This window comes from Nelusetta ayraudi, unplaced genomic scaffold (genome assembly GCF_046127955.1).
Source record: "Nelusetta ayraudi isolate G7.1 ecotype Tasmania unplaced genomic scaffold, CSIRO-AGI_Nayr_v1 ptg000045l, whole genome shotgun sequence".
NCBI lineage: Eukaryota > Metazoa > Chordata > Actinopteri > Tetraodontiformes > Monacanthidae > Nelusetta > Nelusetta ayraudi.
This window is the reverse complement of record NW_027466095.1, coordinates 4,534,970-4,552,507: the sequence shown is the minus strand read 5'-3', so window position 1 is coordinate 4,552,507 and position 17,538 is coordinate 4,534,970. Positions and strand designations below refer to the sequence as shown.

The following is a 17,538-nucleotide window of genomic DNA, read 5'->3' as shown; positions in this document are numbered from 1 at the left end:
ACAACATCACAAGGTCAAGGGACACTGCATCAGAGACTGCACAAATTTCTGCTTAACGACTGTAATAGTCCTCATGCCACCACAAAGACATCTCCTGCCAATCTGATGTTTAAGAGAGACCTATGCACTTCATTTGATCTCTTGAAACCCGCAGCTGTGAAAGAGACTATACATAATTTCTTTCTCTTGTTGTTTGTGAACAGAGGTCAACAGATTAAGGACAGACTTTTCAGTTCAGATGAATCTGCACTGTCCAGGAACTACAGAAGGGAGCTGAAGTGGTTTCCTGCAACTGTTATTGCTCGAACTGGACCCGTTTCATATACAGTGCAAACTGCTGGAACTTCTACAGACCTCAGTGCCTACTGAATGGTCTTTTGAAGACCCTGAGGTTGTGCTCAACTCATCAGTTTATCCACCAGTGCCAGTACAGAACTCAACTACAACCGAGCCAACAGTTCCAGTTCCGGATGTGACTGAAAAAGAGTCTGACACATCTTCTGTCACATCAGTGCCAGCAGCAGACTCTTTACCAAAGAACCCCGAGACTGATGTTTCTTCAGACTGCTGGTCTGAACCGTACGAGAGAGAGGCGGTTTGAGTTATGGGTTAAGGTAGTACTTGACCAAGTCAACGGCGGCAGAATAATCCCCAATGGGTCAACGTGGGTGTTGAGGTGGTCTACCCTCACTCCCCAGTTAGCATAATTGCAGATGAAGAGAATGAAGAAATGTTTGGGTATTGCTAATTTCATGTCACAGTGAAGACATAAGAATGTCCTCAGTTGCCGGTTCCTGAGGTACATCTTGTGTAAGAGGGGAGAGGATGTTGTGTATTTTGGGTTACTACAGGACCCGCAGTGGGCATGCACCTGGTGCATGATTGGTAATCTTCTGCCATGTTAATATATATAATCAGGTCGATCAGAGTAGCCGGGGGTGTATATTCAATGCTGGAAATAAACCCTGTGATTGTACGTCGTAGTCCGGGAATTTATTGTTATATTTAGTTACAGAGCGGTGAAAGATAAAACAGACGTCTCCACAGCAACTGTTGCGTTATCGCCATGACATCCCGCGGAACGAGGCACCAAGATTGTGGCGTCGGGCGAAGCAACTCTCTGGGGCCTACGCACACACATCCATGGACATTTATACATGTGCACATATGCACTCACCCCTCCACCCACCCTCCAATGCCTTCGCCACTTCGTCCCACAGTGTGGCGGGCGGGGTCCGCGTAGCGGCGCCTCATGGCTGCGGCTGCCTGCCTGCCTACACTGTGACAACTCACCTCCCCTTCTCCTCTCCCCCTTGCAAGTTATCGAGTCTCTATGTTATGTTGCGCTATTACAAGTGCCTATGTTGCTGAGGGGTTTTTTTTCCCCAGCTCCGCACTGTACTCCCTCTCAGGAGCATAGTTTGAGAGTTGTCTTTTTCCCCTCCTCTCTCCTCCTGTTCTCCCTTTCTGTCACCCACTTTGGACGCCCAATGCTGCGGCCCTGTCTCCCCATGTCGTACTGTGTCGTGCTGTACGTATATGTATGGACGGGGATTGCATGAAATTTTGCATGTAATTTCGGTACATGTAACAAATAAAGGCCATTTCCATTTATTATTTTTCTTCATAAGATAATCTGTTCATTATTTGAATTAGTTAATTTTTTTTATAATTAACAATGCAAATTAATATCTGTTTTTTTTAAGTACTATTGTTGCAAGTTGCTATCTCTATCCCTCTCTGTCCCCTTTCTCCGACCTCTCTTCCCCCTTTTGCCCCTCACCCACATCCCCTTTCTATTGTGTTTTTTCGCTCCCTATCCATCCCTCATAGCCAGAATATCACTAATACATAAAAATATGATAAAACCACTCCACAGGTCGTTCCTGAACAGACATGTGTGATTCACACTCTCGGGTTACAAGCTCTACCTTTGAGAATAAATCTGTCAGCCATCATAAAGCCATCAGTGACTGGCTTCTTCATCAATGGTGTGTGAAGGGGAGGTACTTTCTCCCCTCTACTGTCAGACTTTACAATCAGGTCTGCTCCTGGTAGACCAACAAGTGTAATATCCTACAAGTACAATAACTGTAATGCTTTAAAATTCTATTTTCTAAATTTTAACTATATTATTTTTTAACAGTTTTTACTCAGGTTTACATCCACTATGTTCACTCTACAAGTATGTATGAGCATGTGTATACTGTTGCTGCCAGCGCTGTGAATTTTCCCATTGAGGAATTAATAAAGGACATATCTTATCTAGTCAATAATACAGGACAACACACCTACTATCACCATCTGAAATCTCAAAAATAATCACAAAAACATGACACTACCGATTCCTCATTCAGACAACCCTTCTCACTTTCTGTCTTTAAATGATGTATCAATGTGCTTCTCACTGGAGGCGTTTAGTCTCTCTAGCAGCCCCTGACTGTAGCACCCCAGCTCACTTAAAATTCCTTAAAGCTCCTCACCCTGGACCCTAATATTACTTATATTTCCTGAAATTCCAATTCTTAGCTCCCTTTTAGTCTTAATCACATAACAGAGACCACGAGGGCATTTCATTAAATAAACCGCACCATTTACGGCAGTGCTACTCTAACTGTCTGTGCGGCCCGTCATGATCATAAAAATCTGATGTTTCTATGTTTAGGGTGAACGCATCATTTCTCAGTGTGAATAAATGATTTCTAACCAGTCTCCTCAAGGGTTGCAATCATGCGTATGCAGTGTGTGACCCACGAACAAGATGTGGGTGCTGTCTGATAATCTGATTTATAGAGTTCGCATTTGTGGAGGTAAAAAAACAAACCAGTAGGCCTCTTATGCCAAAGAGCAATTGTCATGAAAGGTGATAATCTTAAACGGCACCATGATACCCACAATCAGAACAAAGAGTTTGCCGATGAATATCCACCTGGGAGCAACATAGGAAAAGAAAAGAAATTGCCCTCTTGAAATAAGCAGAAGTATAAAGATGAATCCATGGTGGATTTCCGGATGCATTATGTACCTGACATTTCATACAGCACCATCTCCCTTTGTCCAAAGAAGATTCTGACATGTTTTGAGTCAACCTATGTGTGTGAGAGTGCCTTTTCAATGATGGGGAATATAATTCAATAAGTATGATATAATATAATTAGTCAAAACAGCGCACCACTCTCACTGACAAGCACCTGCACCACTGTCTGCGCACAGCAACCTCTGCAAACCAGCCAAACCCGGGACCATGAGTAGCAAATATGCAGACTCAAGTATCACATTATATAGCCGATTGATTTATAAAACTTCTTGTTTTTAATATTCAAGCAGTACTATGACTGAACGATATGCATAATTCTTTGTTTGTCTTTTACTGTGTTTACCGGTTTCAATCAATAACAACCTGTCAGGCCTTGGAAACAGCTGTAGTCAGATTATGTTGGTCTCTCACCAAAAAAAACCCCAAGACTATTTGTCTTGTTTTAAAACAAGATTTGTAATTTATTTTATTTTATATGTTTTTATTATAATTTTATTTGGTACAACATAAGAAAGACTTGATTTCATTTCAGGGATATAAGTTGAGTCATTGACCTTTTTCGAATCAGAATTGTTGCACTCTGACTTACAATGTGTTCTGTTTGTGAATAAGGCCTTAATTTGATAACTTCATAATTTCATCATTCCATCCATGACAATCTTTTGGTTCAATGAGGTTTGGCCTGGCTTACATAGATGGAAATGTGGCTGTTTTCTGTGTGTTACCTTTACCCTTGTGAAATTTAATTGAATTTGAAATCCAAAATCTATTTTGCATGATGGAACAACCTGTTATTTATCAATTCAACTCAATTTAATGATTTTTTTATCATGTATTCTTTTATATTTTTCACAATACAAAAAGATGATCTACCAGTGAACAGTACACTTTTCTTCTTTTTTTTTTTTTTATACCACAAACCAACTGTCATAACAGTTTTCTTATACACAGTAAATGTTCATTATTGCTATTATATAAATGTGAAGTAATTACTTCTGAATTAATTATTAGCCTGGTCACATTTACATTGATTTAGTTAGTTACAAAACCATTGTTAACGTCCAAAACGGGACTGTCATTTGTTTTGCTTGCGGCCCTTAGACTTTTGGTATGTTGCTGAGTGGCCAATGAGCCATCTAAGGTTGAGAAGCCCTGATCTACGGAGAGTTCTGCATCCGTAGGGCGTCATGCAGCCACCACAAAGGGTGCTCACCATACACCTCGAGGCCTGTTCCTTCTGCTGCCATCTGGGAAACTGTTTCTGGCGGATCCGCTGTAACTCTAGTGGGATTTTTCAACAGCTTCCCTCCCACAGGCTGCAGAGCACGGAGCAAAACGGAACTCTTTCCTCTCTTTCCTCCAAACGTCGTTCTACAGTGACAGTGATCCTCCTCCGCCCAGGTATTTCTGACCGTGTTGCAGTGTCACGTCCCTCAGGTCAAACATACACGGTCCCTCTCTTACACAACTGTGAGTGAAAATGCTGCTGCTTTTCTTATATCTTTTTTATATGTATAATGCAATTTGCAAATGTCGCTCGTTGCTACGGTTTGTTCGCGCTGTTTTGAACTGCGATGAAACACCATTTCCATTCCTTTACACTTCTTACTGGAGAAATGACAGTGAAGGATCTCAGTCTTGATAATGGTATTTTTGAAAAAAAAAAGAAGAAAAAATAAATAAATTGAAGAAGCTCTGTCATACCATGTTGATCTCCGAAATGGTGTCGATGCTGGCAATGTCCAGACTCATCCCCACCGTAACAGGACCGTCTGCAAACAAAGTACAAAACAAAACAGCCTTCAGTAAGCGGATCTGCTATTGATGTCGATCTCTATGTGTGCGCTTAAACGGCAAGACCCTGAGTTTTAATGCACGCAAGTGAGGTACAGGAGTTGCGTAACTTTACTTGGGTATACTGAGCAGCCTCGTGGGGATATAAGCTTGTATAATGGAAGGTTATTAAAGGACAGGCTGTTTAAAAAGTCCCCTCATCAACAGCTGCAGCCTGCAGTCAGAGTGTGATCCTGCTGGAGGGAATTAGTTCTCCCTGATTCACCATAAAAGAGGGCACATTTTGCTCCCCCCCTCCAGTGTTTTATCTTCTCATTCTCTCTCAACAGCTTTACCGCCTGGCTGCTATGTTACAGTGACTGTGTGCGTATCATTGTTTCATGTGCCCAGCTGTACCCGGTTCAGGTATCTCCCATCACCCACACCCATATTTTCAGATCTTTATATTTCATCATCCCTGAGTCCTGGGGAGCAGTCCGGCCATTTTTTTTTCTCTGTACAGATGTCGAGAAAAAAAAAAAAAAAAAAAATGTTCCTGTCCCCTGAAGACTGTCTTCCTTATGTCGCATGGTTGTAACGATATTTCCATTTCATGATAAAATTCCCTTTGTTGTGCGAGGGTTCATGTGTTCTGTCTTTTTGCCTCCTCCTCCTCCTTACTGAAGCACTGTATAATTAGATTGCCACTGCCCTTATCATTACCCTATCTCAGCCTGGCCTCTGCTTTGTAATTGAACATTAAACAAAACGGCCTGTTTTTAATCTTCTAATGCAACTCTCAACAAGAAAGTAAAACAAAAACGGGGGGTATCACCCAAAGGTCAATCTAATCTGCGGAGGTTACTTGAGCTGATTACTGATTATACATTGTGTAAAAGGGGGCAATCCTCACAGAAAGGAGGAGGAAAAAAAACAGCTTAAGCACTTTGAAAGGATTTACCTGTATGACCAGTTTGAAAACTGTGGCTGGCTGGGAGGCTTAATGGTAAATAAAAATCACTCAAGTGCCACTTGCTGAGAAGCAAAATACTGTCATACACTTTCCACAACGTTCGCGGGGTAGCGTGAAAATATTCTACTAATAATCTACTGGTAAAACAAAAAGATGTGGATGCAAATGTTTTCATCCCTAATGCGCACGTGGGCGTTAAATGTTAAATGTGAGCGTGCATCGGCCTCCTATAGGCGGCGGGACACGCAATTGCGATGAATTGCATGTGGCTTGTTAGGGCCCAGATGGGGGTTTTGTTTCCTATTTTTGCGGGAACAAAGAAAGAGTGAACGAACCGTAATCCCATTGTGACGAAGCCCGGGAGCCTAAAACAATAACGCCGGCGAGGGATTTGCAGGAGACTTACATAACGTGTTGCACGCTGCAGGAACACAACTTGAGGTAGACTTTAACCAAAACCCTCCCAACTCACTCATCATATCATGTGTCGGCAGCACGGCTATTGTTTCATCCGGGAGAAATGTGCTATTTTTTTTTTTTTGAAATGCATAATTTACCAACAGAGCTCTTTGCGCTCAGATGGGCTCGCGTCACTTTTTTGGTTTCCTTCGGCTTGCTCTACTGTAACCTGAATGCATTGAATCTCATTTTGGAAGGAAATTAAACCCTGTCGCATAATGTGCACAAACAATAAATTGAAATGTCTACATGTCAGCACGTATTAACCAAAGGGAACGGGGCAAGCACACACAAACACGCAAACGCACACGAATTGCAATATGAACCGCTGACTGTCAAAAGCTTTATTTATTTTTATTTTTTTTATTCCCCTGGCTGCATGCAGCTGCAATTTTCCTTACTGTCAAAGAAAGGCCTGAGGTACTTGTTGTATCCTTTCATCAGCCTGTGGATTGTAGGAGGCAGGATTTCTCCCTCTTTCACCTCCGCATTGAGCAAGGAGCTCTCCAACAGCCTGAGAACAAAGGCAGGAAAAAGGGAAAGGGGGGAGGAAACACGGAAATACAGATGAGTTTTTTTATGTCACGTCTCCCTGGGTCTTTTTTTTTAAATTCTTATTATTATTTCATTTTTTTTCAGATTTTATCAGGTCGAGATCTCTTCACAGTCCATGACTGCTCACACAAACAAAAGGTAGTCCACTGAGTTCCGTGGCAAATCTTTGAAACGTGAGTACAGGGAAGGAAGAGGCGGGAGATTAAAATGGAAATACCGAGCTGGAGAATGAATGACAGCACACACGCACGCGCTCACATGCAAAAAAAAACGCATTCTGTCTTTGAAATATTTGAAACCAATCTTTCCATTTTCTGGCCTCTTGTCCTTTCAAAATCACTGCCATCGTGAGATTTCATTACCTCGGAGCCACGCCTGGCGACATGGATGGAAAAAAACCAATATAATGAATAATGATAATAATAATAATAATAAACACGTGGCCACGAGATAATGATTGTTGTCATCATTCCCACCTTAGCCTACTCTTGAATACAAAAACGGGGTATGATTACCTTTATTCGCAAATGATAACCAGCATCACTCCAAAACTGAAAGGTGCATATAGACAACCATCCCGCTACCGGCACAAATGAACCACATCCAGGCCACATTCACCGACTCATGGCCACGTCTTTGTTATCTTGTGGGCACGATATAGCAATGCGTGGTCACACATTATTATTTTTTTCATCCATGTCACCAGGGGGGGCTCCGAACATTACTCCTTGTTGTCTCTCTTTTTGTAAGGACACTTTGAAGTGTGGGAAGCTTGCTAGCATCTGGGCCGGGGGTGGGAGGAGGAATACTCAAGAGGCTTGCAGTGTGTGGCACAGGCTAGATAAATACAGCAGGCCTCTGTGGGAAGAGAGAGAGGGAGAGAGCCCCCAGGGCACGTGCTCAGATGTAAGCGGGGCAGAAAGGAGACGGATCTGGCCCTGTGCTCTGGCACTGCAGTCCCATCTGACACTTCGCTACGCAACCAAATACGCAAGAGCGAGAGCGTTAACGGGGGTCGCAGTGGGTGGCTGCCTGCTTCACATTCCTGCGTCCATCCGTCTTCATTGCTTTACAAGTGAAAATACAGCTGCCACCAGGTGGCAGTCTACCATTCGCCAGGTGTTGCAGAGTTCTTTTGTTCTATGTTTTTTTTTTTTTTTTTTGAGATACGCCAGCAAGAAAGGCAGACGAGAGTTCGGTCATGAATGTCAAAGTTGTGCCATGTGTTCACGGAGTCGTGACAGCTTAAAGCAAAGCCAGTATGGTCATCACGAGTTAAAGGTGACTGTGTGGAGTGGATGAAGAATCGCCACAGGTGACTGTAATCCACCCAGAGTCCACTGCCGTATTTTCTTTTTCTTTTTCTTCTGTGTACTTTTACGACTCTAAGAGGAGGCATTTTTTGGGTTGCCATTAAAATACCAAAGACACACCTGTCCCCTGACTTTTTGTTGTGCGTCGGTGCATGCAGTTTTTGCCGGCTACACTAAAATTCAGGTTTCGACAGGCTGTGTCATCATCAGTGTCGAGAGCTTCATTTATTTTTACAAATCGACAATTTATTTTAAGGGTTGCGACATCCTTACAGTTTTGTTTTTTTTTTCCTTTATAGTCCTTTAATGCCGAGTTCCACCAATGGGTGACATTAAAGTTAAAGAGTTCTTGCCAAAGCCGTTCTTTAATCTTCAGTGTACGACAGGAAACACTTGAACAAAAGTCTCCTCAGGGTCATTTCATGAAAACACACCATTTCCATTTCGCAGCTCATCAAGGTCGAGATTCCATCACAATTCGAGCCCTTTAAGATACAGCCCCACTGCAAAGCCATTTACTCAGTTTTATTCAAAGGAAAAAGGCTGTGTGTGTGTGTGTGTGTGTGTGTGTGTGTGTGTGTGTGTGTGTGTGTGTGTGTGTGTGTGTGAGAGAGAGAGAGAGAGAGAGAGAGAGACGTGCACACCTGCACATGCACACAATGAGATGCAGTTTCATTTTTTTGTTATTTCTCTTCAGGCATTAAGAAAAACAAAACAACTGACGTTTTGTCATTTTATGCCACTTTAAAAGGCATTAAGCAACAAACCCACTGAGTGAGCAAGGAACAGCCTGGGTGACGATGTAGGTTATTTTACATTCCTGACCTTACATAACCCCCATAACCTGCAGCGAGACCTGGAGTCTCTATGTTTTCAAGGTGGGCCCGTCTGGATCTGTGTTATCCAGTCTGAGTCATGCAGGATAAATCAAAGCCCTTTGAAGAGAAAGCCACAGCCAGGCAGCTTCTGTGATAGTTGGCGATTAACTAACGGGGAAAAAAGCATTGTCTACCACGCTAGGGAGACCGTCCTACTGGAAAGCTTTGAATTCAGCAAATCGCAGGGCCGAGACGTGCCGAAAGGAAACTTCAAGCAGTCAACCAACCAACCGCCTTAACCGTCGGATTTGTCTGTTTCCAGTGTGATAGACAGCAAGCTCACTTATGTGTCAGATTTAATGTTTGTTTTAATGGAATCCAGCATGTCAGTTCACATTGCAGTCGCAGCAGGACAAGATACTGAGAAGTGCGAGCATATGCCAACAAACATACGTAGATGAACTCATGTTTCACTTAGGCTTTTGGACCTTTGCCAGTGGCTGCTTTACTGAATCAGATGGTGATCACATTAATTTGACTTTGACCAAAAAGTCTGGATCGTCTGAACTTTGCTTTGAGCCATTTGTCTGGGATGTAATTGTGACATAATGTAAGACGTAGTGACCCTGTGGTGTCCGAACTACACAGCGACCCAAATCAATATTGGCTATCATAAGAGTAAATGGCCACTCGTCCCAAATCATCCTTTGTTTTGTTGGGCTTTTTTGTTCTTTTATGTTCTTTGTTGTCTTCACCGATATTCTGGGTAATCATGTGGATTGTGCAGGACAGGCAAAAATAACCCTCGGCTCCCTTTTTGGGTTTACAGATTTAGGCTTATTTTTTGTTGTAAAAGTATATATTGTGCAAATTTGTAAGGTTGTTTTTTTTTATTTATCAGTTGAATGCACACGATTCCAGCATTGTACACTGTCAATGAAAAAAAAAAAAAAACTAATTCAAATAATTCATTCATTCTCTAATTTGCATGCGCAAGAACAAAATGTTTTTTTATTGACGTCTAAGGATGAATACACGTTTGCACGCAGGTGATTTTCTAATGAGTGTGCAGATCCACCTCTAGGGAAATCCAAGGGAAAGGCTGCTAGTGCTGCAACTCATTCTTGGTAGGCGTCCGAGGTCACAAAAGTGAAAAAGACAGGAAAGTCTTCCCAAAAAATGAAACAAAATAACAACAACAAAAAGAAAAACAACTCAGGGCATGTTTCACCTCAGCATGTCAAATCAGCTTAAGGAGTTGGCGTAACTCACGCCCACTGTACTGTTGCCATGCTGCATGAAGTCACTTACATGGCTGCCAGCCTGAAGTCAGTGATGCTGCTGACAGCGCTCAGCCTCAGGCATATTGAACCATCAATCTGGGTCGCAGCCTCTTGTGACTGCCATTTCCAGTCTGTGTACTGCGATCTATCTACCTCACGATACACAATACACCATTTAAAAGCTACTGTTTCCACTGTTCCATCGTCACATTAAGTAATCCAAGACACACAAACCCGGTTTTTCCTAAGATTTACTTGAGCTGTTGCTCTGATTGTCTATTGTTACGCTCCGTCCATCTTGTCCCTATTTTTTCTTAGCCTTTTTTAAGAAATAGAATCTAAGCAAGAATGAAAACATCTATATATTTATCAGTAGGGGATACACCTACTGTATATCACCTTCTATATCCAGAAGGTGATTCTGCAACTAATTTATTATGGTAAGAACACACACACACACACACATATATATATATACATATATATATATATATATATATATATATATACACACATCGGGAGTGTAAGGATTAAAAAATATATTTTTCTAACCCTTAAAAAAGGTTATTCTCTTTCCTGCAAAATATGTACCACGGGATTGATTTTCCAACACTCGCTGACATCAGCGTCATCACTCATCTCTGACATTTGTCAGTGTTCAGCACTTTGACTATGAAGTGCCATATAATACCTAATAAGGTACATGTAAAGAGATGCTAGAGGTAAAAAAGAGACCTGTGTTTGTGTCCACCGAACCGTTGCCGACCACTGAGCCCTCAGCTATCCTGACTCAATGAATAATAAATGAAGCGGACCCTTTGAGCTTTTCAGACCCTCTTACTATTATCTAATCCTGGTTATTAATATGTAGCTTGGTTTCGTAACAAAGAATGGTTTTTCCGCTGTGCGTTGCAGAGGCAAACTAAAACGAACACATTCATGGTTCCATTCAAAGATAGAGAGAAAAAGAAACCTCTCATCTGTATGTGTTGTGCGGTTCCACCTTCCCTTATTGAATGCAAAGTCTGAGAGGGCCACTGTTTCCAAGAATGCAAGCTGACAAACATGACAAACCGACCGGGCAGCCTATCAAGAATAACAAGAGGACACACAGCTGAACTGAAAATCACCTCCACCTTGTGAAATCTGTGCATGTGTAAAACTGTGAATGTGTTTTTTTTTCTTTTTTTTTGTTGATTTTTTTGGGAGAGTTTGAATGAATTTACAATTCCTGCTTGATGACTGTGTTTCAAATGTTCTCAAAAGAAATATGTGCACATTATTGAAACATTAGAATTATGGCGCAGTTTACGGCAAACACTGTGATAGTGTGGCAGGTCTGTCTGTCCCCGGGTATCCCGTCAGACTTTAACACGCGTGGCTGATCCTTGGGCTGCTTGGAGGTGTGAAAGTGTATTTGTTTTTTGTTTGTTTGTTTGTTTTTTTCTCAGTGATTTCTGAGGGACTGACAGCCACTCCAGGGTGTAACCCTGCCTCTGACCCACTGCACGCTAGGATGAGCTCCAGCCTCATGCAAGCCACACCCTGCTGACAGACTGGCTGGTAATGAATATATGTATCGGGGGTGTTTACGTTTCTCGACTTTAAAAAAAAGTTTGGATAATAAGATCCGCTGGTGCATAATGTTGGTTTAACATTGTATCTCTCCAGGGAAGAGCATAGACATGAACGATGAAAAAACAAATGAATGTAGCTTTTATGACGAATGGAGCTGTTTGCTGAGGATGACTACACAAAGGACATGCAAAACCCTTAAAATAACTTTGGAAATGATGAGTTAAGCTCAGGTTAATGGCTCCAACTCAACAAGAGTCGCAAGACTATATCCTGTTACGTCTCTGAGGGCTTGATCTGTCATTTCACTTTATGCAGATACGTGACGACACGTCACACTTTGGATCTCAACACCATTCTAAGGCGATAAACAACAATTCCCATGTGACTTTGTCACATGCATCTGGGCTGAGCTGAGAAATGCCAACAGGAAATGATGATCTACCTTCATCAAAATCAAATCCCTTGTTTATGTTATATGATATGCTGCTTGTATTGTTAATGGTTAATTTGGTTAATTTGGTCTGGTTGTTTTTTTCATCTTCCATCTCATCTTTCACCCGTCACTTGCAGCATCAATGACTGCATCCATGCTTTGACTGCTTCGTGATAAAAACCAATGGGCCAAAATGTTACATGAACCATGCGGTTGCTAGCAACTGCATCCACAGTGAGTGATGCATGTAAAATCATTGGCCACACTTTAGCGGCAATTTAGGAAAGACAATCAGACATTGTAATGAAAGAGCTGGGGATGGACCAGAAAATCACCAATTAACAGTTTGAACTTCGGAGTGGGTCACACCAGCTCAGACATCCTGGCTTCCTTTAGCGCAAGTTCAAATAAAGATTGCTTGTAAACAGAGGATTCTCCAAAAACACTTTACTTCTTAAGCTAACTTTAAGAACTTCATAAAAAACAAACACTGACTGAGCAGTGAACCGGATTCAACTGCATTAGCTGTGAGCGTAACTTTTAGCAATGCTAATGTACTGTATACAGCCACTTTACCCTGTCGAGCCTCGCTGGGTTAGATAGGAGACGTACGTACATGAGGAAATATTGAAGATTGCCTCTCCATGTTGGTAAGTGAGACAGAAAGAATAAAACCACAATTTACATGTAAAATTCCATTACCAATTCCCACTCATTCATTACCACTCAGTTGAAATGAGAAAATTAATTAGGTTCAAATTTGGTTGTTAAAACATACTGAGAGATCAACACTTCTCAAAGGGAGAATAAGTGATTCACTCATATTGAGTGAATCACTCATATTGAGTGAATCAGGGTCTGGCTACACTGAAACAACAGAGGGAATCGTTCATTCACTTGCTCAGTCTCATGGTATGGAGGGAAAGTGGCAACAAAAAAAAAGAGAAGGTAGAGCTGTAGCTTTACCCACAAGGCGAACATTGCAATTGATAATACAAATGCACTTAAAATATCAGTCGTACAATATTGACATGTTGTGTGTTTTTTTTTTTCATTTGCAGTTAGTTAGCCAGCGGAAGAAGGGACATGGTCATGACTCACGAGTCAGTAAGAAAAACAAAAAAAACAACAACTGAGGAGCTTTCAATGATTCGTTCATGACGAGCACATCAATTCTATCCAGACTGCCATGACACTTTTCCATCTTTGCGAATGGCATTCTGTACGTACAAAAAAAAAAAAAGATGCAAATATGGCTATCTACATGGATAATACCACAGTGCATGTGTCCGCAGATAGTATTGAATCTGTTAACAATTCACTACAACAAGAGTTGATGCTGGTATCTCACTGGATAGTAAATAATAAGTTTAAGTTTAAGTTTAATAAGTAACACTAAATGTCCTGAAGACTAAATGTATTGTTTTAGGTTCTAAGCATGCTCTGAGGTCTGATCCTGTATTATGAACAGGTCAAAAATGTCCAATTGTTTGGAGTGACTGTTGACAAAGCATTATCTATATATTTTTTAAACATTATCTATACTAAAAATGTCATGTTTATAATGGACAGTGAAATCACTAATATTAGAAAAAGTACATATCTGCAGAATGACACAACTGTTAAATCATTAATTCAATCTCTAGTCTTGTCTCATCTGGACTATTGCTCAACAGTTTGGTCCTGTGCTCCAAAACAAGAACTTCTAAAACTCCAGCTCATTCAGAACAGGGCGGAGCGCCTCGCTCTCCGCTGAGGAGCAGTGTTGCTTGCATGAGAAGCTGTCTTGGATGATGGTGGAGGAGCGGCTACGATGCAGCCTCATTCTCTCTTTGAGAAGCATCTGTATTTAATGCACGCCCAGCTTCTTGTTTATGCGGCTGCTACCAACAAACAATCAGCGCAGCCATTAAACCATGCTAGCCGTGGGTGATTTTACTCTGCCTATGCCCAGGACCAATGCACTGGAACCACGCCCCCCCATATCAAATAGCAAAAATTAAAATGTCATGTTTAAAATAAATAAATAAATAAATAAAATAAAAAATAAGATTAAAGCAAGCAGCTGTCCAAAGAGAAATTAGGATCGATCTGGTACAAATCATGTACTGAAATATAAACAGGAGGTACATTATAAATATAATATGAATGTATTTTGATTAATGGGTGTTTTGTAATGTAGATTACAAATGTTGTCTTAAAAATGCAAATATGTGTTTTTTAAGCTACTTGGAACTGCATGCTGTGAGAGGAACGATTACATAAGTTAGGTCATCAGTGGATATGGCTCTTGTTGAAGTAGCAATTATTGTTGCTTAGGATGTTTGTGTTTAGATTTTGGTCATTCATTTATTTGACTTTCTGTTTTTGTTTTGCTTTGGGTTTTGAACTTAATTGTTATAGGACATTTGGTGAATATCTTCACCCATTGTGACTTGTAATTATTGTAATGTCGTGTTTGTTTTTGTATGGGAACCAGGAAGAATAGTGTTAACATTGTGAAAACCAATGGGGAGCCTTCTTAAATAAACGATAAACACACAACAGGTAACGGGTTGATTGCACAACTATATCTATTTCTTCCAGACAAGTGTGTGTGTGGACTCAGCAATGTTAAAACTCTGTTTTTTCCCAAATGACTGTCTTAAATTATGCTGAGTTTCATTACAATTTACATGAAATTAGGCACACCCAAAAGGTTTTACAACTAAATTAAACATCTTTTTTTTTTTTTCACAGTTATGACACTTTCTATTCCATACATTCCACGGCCTGCAGGCTTCTGTGATGCGTCTCCTCTTTTTTCTTTTTTTCTTTTTCTTTCTGACGCTGGAAGTGTCGTTGGATGCGCTGGGGGAGAAACTGGTTCAGACAGAGCAACGTAAGGGTGACGGGGTAGCAGGGAGTGGAGCGCTCAAACCCTGTGGGAGATTGCGCCTTTTCAGATCTCGTTTCATGACATTGCCTTCCAAAAGACGCCCCGTCTCACCCGACTCGCTTTCCCCTTCCTCACTCACTCAATCTGCAGCAAATACAAGAACGTGAGTTCGTGTGGCGCTCGCGCGTTTCACAACAGATTAATTCAGTTTAACACGACCCCCCACAGAGAGCTGACAAACTCCCTCCCCGTGAACCTCCTCCTTCCTCTTCGACGGCCTTCTTCCGTTCTCTCTCCCACTCAGCAGAACGTACAACGCCAATCTGCTCCGCAGTCCTCTGTCGCTGAATCACGGCGTCCCCCACCTACCCCAAAAACTCCCTCAGCGGGATTCCTCTTTGGTATGTCACACCACCGTGAGAGGCACTCAAACATATGTTTACTTTGGACTCATGGGGAGCAATTTGATTAGATTTTCATACCCAGGAGCATGCACGGCTCACCTGTGCACAGCAGGATCTAATAAGCTCTGTTGCTCTTTATAACTACCCCAAGGGTGAACAGGTTCTCTGATACATTTTCATGAGATAGGTTTCGGAATGATGTATAAGTCAATACTGGTTCAAGTCTCTCTCATAAGGGGAAAAGCATTGCTGTGATTACTATTCTTTGGATAGTATTCCATTGGAGGATTTCAAATCAATTCAATTATGAGACAATGCAAGGCGGAACATATGAAGACAGATCTGAAAGTGAGTAAAAAAATAAATAAATAAATAACAAGGGTCTGTAGTACATTATTTCTGGCTGAAGTCACTGTGAATGTGCCCCTTGAACTGACGACAAAACGTGGGAAGACAGGCAGAGCCATGGCTGGGACTGTATTGACTTTTGCACATTGTGAAATTTCCAGATTCACGTTAATTCAGTGGCCCACTCACAACGTGCAAAGCAACAATAATCCTGTTATCGAAATCAGTTTCCCTTCGCTTCTTTCTTTCATTATCTCTACCACAGCATCGTCTGTGTGGAAGTTTGAGCTGATTCTCATACTGGGATCTTTTCCATGCAACGCCCACATACTGTTTCTCAGAAGGCAATTATAAGAATTTGGCTTGTTTAATTGATAAGATTTTACACCGTCACGTGTGTGATGACGGTGGAAAAAAAACTGTTCGAGGACAGTGATAACTAGCCTTGGTGTGTCTAATGTGTATTATTATTATTATTATTATTATTATTATTATTATTATTATTATTATTATTATTATTATTATCATTATTATTATTATTATTATTATTATTAACCTTTAGATCTGACTGACTACATATGAATACATATAAATACAAATAGATCCGTTGGTCCGTTTTGTCTCTAAAAGACTGAAAATATGCCACACTAAGAACTTTCATTAGCGACTGCCTCTATACAGTGAAGCATTCCACTCTCCAGTGACAGGCAGTTGAAGAGAGCAGGTACGACACTGAGTATCGGCTCAATACTCAAGATGTGCCAGAGATGTTTGATCCCCACTGGCTGTTTCAGCTGTGGGGTTCCGTTAATTGTCTTTTGCTATTCTTCTGTGGGGAGTACTCATCCTATGGCACTGTGAAATGGGATTTGAGGGAGGTTGCTGCCGCTCTCACATACAGAGATTAATTCCCCGCTCATCTGGGACTTCGGTTACTTCGTCAGACCCCTCAGCGATGCGCCTCAAACCCATGGGGATGCAGAGGCAGGCAACCAGACACCACAAAGAAAGTCCTCCTGGGTTCATGTCACAGGCTTCTGTGGATAAAAGCAGCTGTTTCTGCCTTTCATGCAGCCCAAGGCAGCTCTCTAAGCCCCTCCACATTGGAAAATAGCCCATTTACTGTTTTAATGGGAGAAAGTGGACGGGAAGAAATATGTGGCTTTGGATTTCAAACAAATGGAAAAGTGACACTTTGTTTCATGGCGATGGGGAGGAGATTGGTGTCACAAGGTAGCATATGAAAAAGAGCTTAAGTATTTTTTCACTTAATGCAGAGATGCAATCTTATGATCACTTTGCAAATCTCCGTCTTTATCGTCGTGTCCATTCAATTATTGTTGTCAGTTTCTCATTAATAACCCTGGGCAGGAAACATTCTCTGATGATTACTGAAGGTGTGGAATGAGGTTTGTCATTGAGGCACTCTATCATCTCCCCTCCAGCCAATTGCACTGAAGTATTACTCACTTTGCACTTGTCACTGCCGTTACATCCAGGCAGCGGTCAAACAATTGAAGCAGAAACAGCAAAACCACAGACCAACCAGCAGATAAACAGATCACGCAATTCAATTGTTTTTTTGCTTTGAAACGTCCCTATTTGTTAAACTTTCCATTAATCTCCACCAGCAACTGGTTGTTCCTGGTCTCCTCATAATTTCCACTTAAATAACTACAACAAGTG

General features: G+C 41.4%; 1 protein-coding gene across 1 annotated transcript in view; it reads right to left on the bottom strand.

Moving 5' to 3' along the window:
• The window catches only part of LOC142894836 (gamma-aminobutyric acid receptor subunit pi), a 72,282-nt gene that overhangs the window by 20,677 nt on the left and 34,067 nt on the right, over positions 1 to 17,538 (bottom strand). The window contains exons 3-4 of the mRNA XM_076035656.1: positions 6,644 to 6,756; positions 4,742 to 4,809 (exon numbers count right to left, since the gene is read on the bottom strand). Of these exons, the coding sequence (XP_075891771.1) occupies positions 4,742 to 4,809; positions 6,644 to 6,756 (181 nt within the window). The remainder of the gene's footprint in view (positions 1 to 4,741; positions 4,810 to 6,643; positions 6,757 to 17,538) is intronic.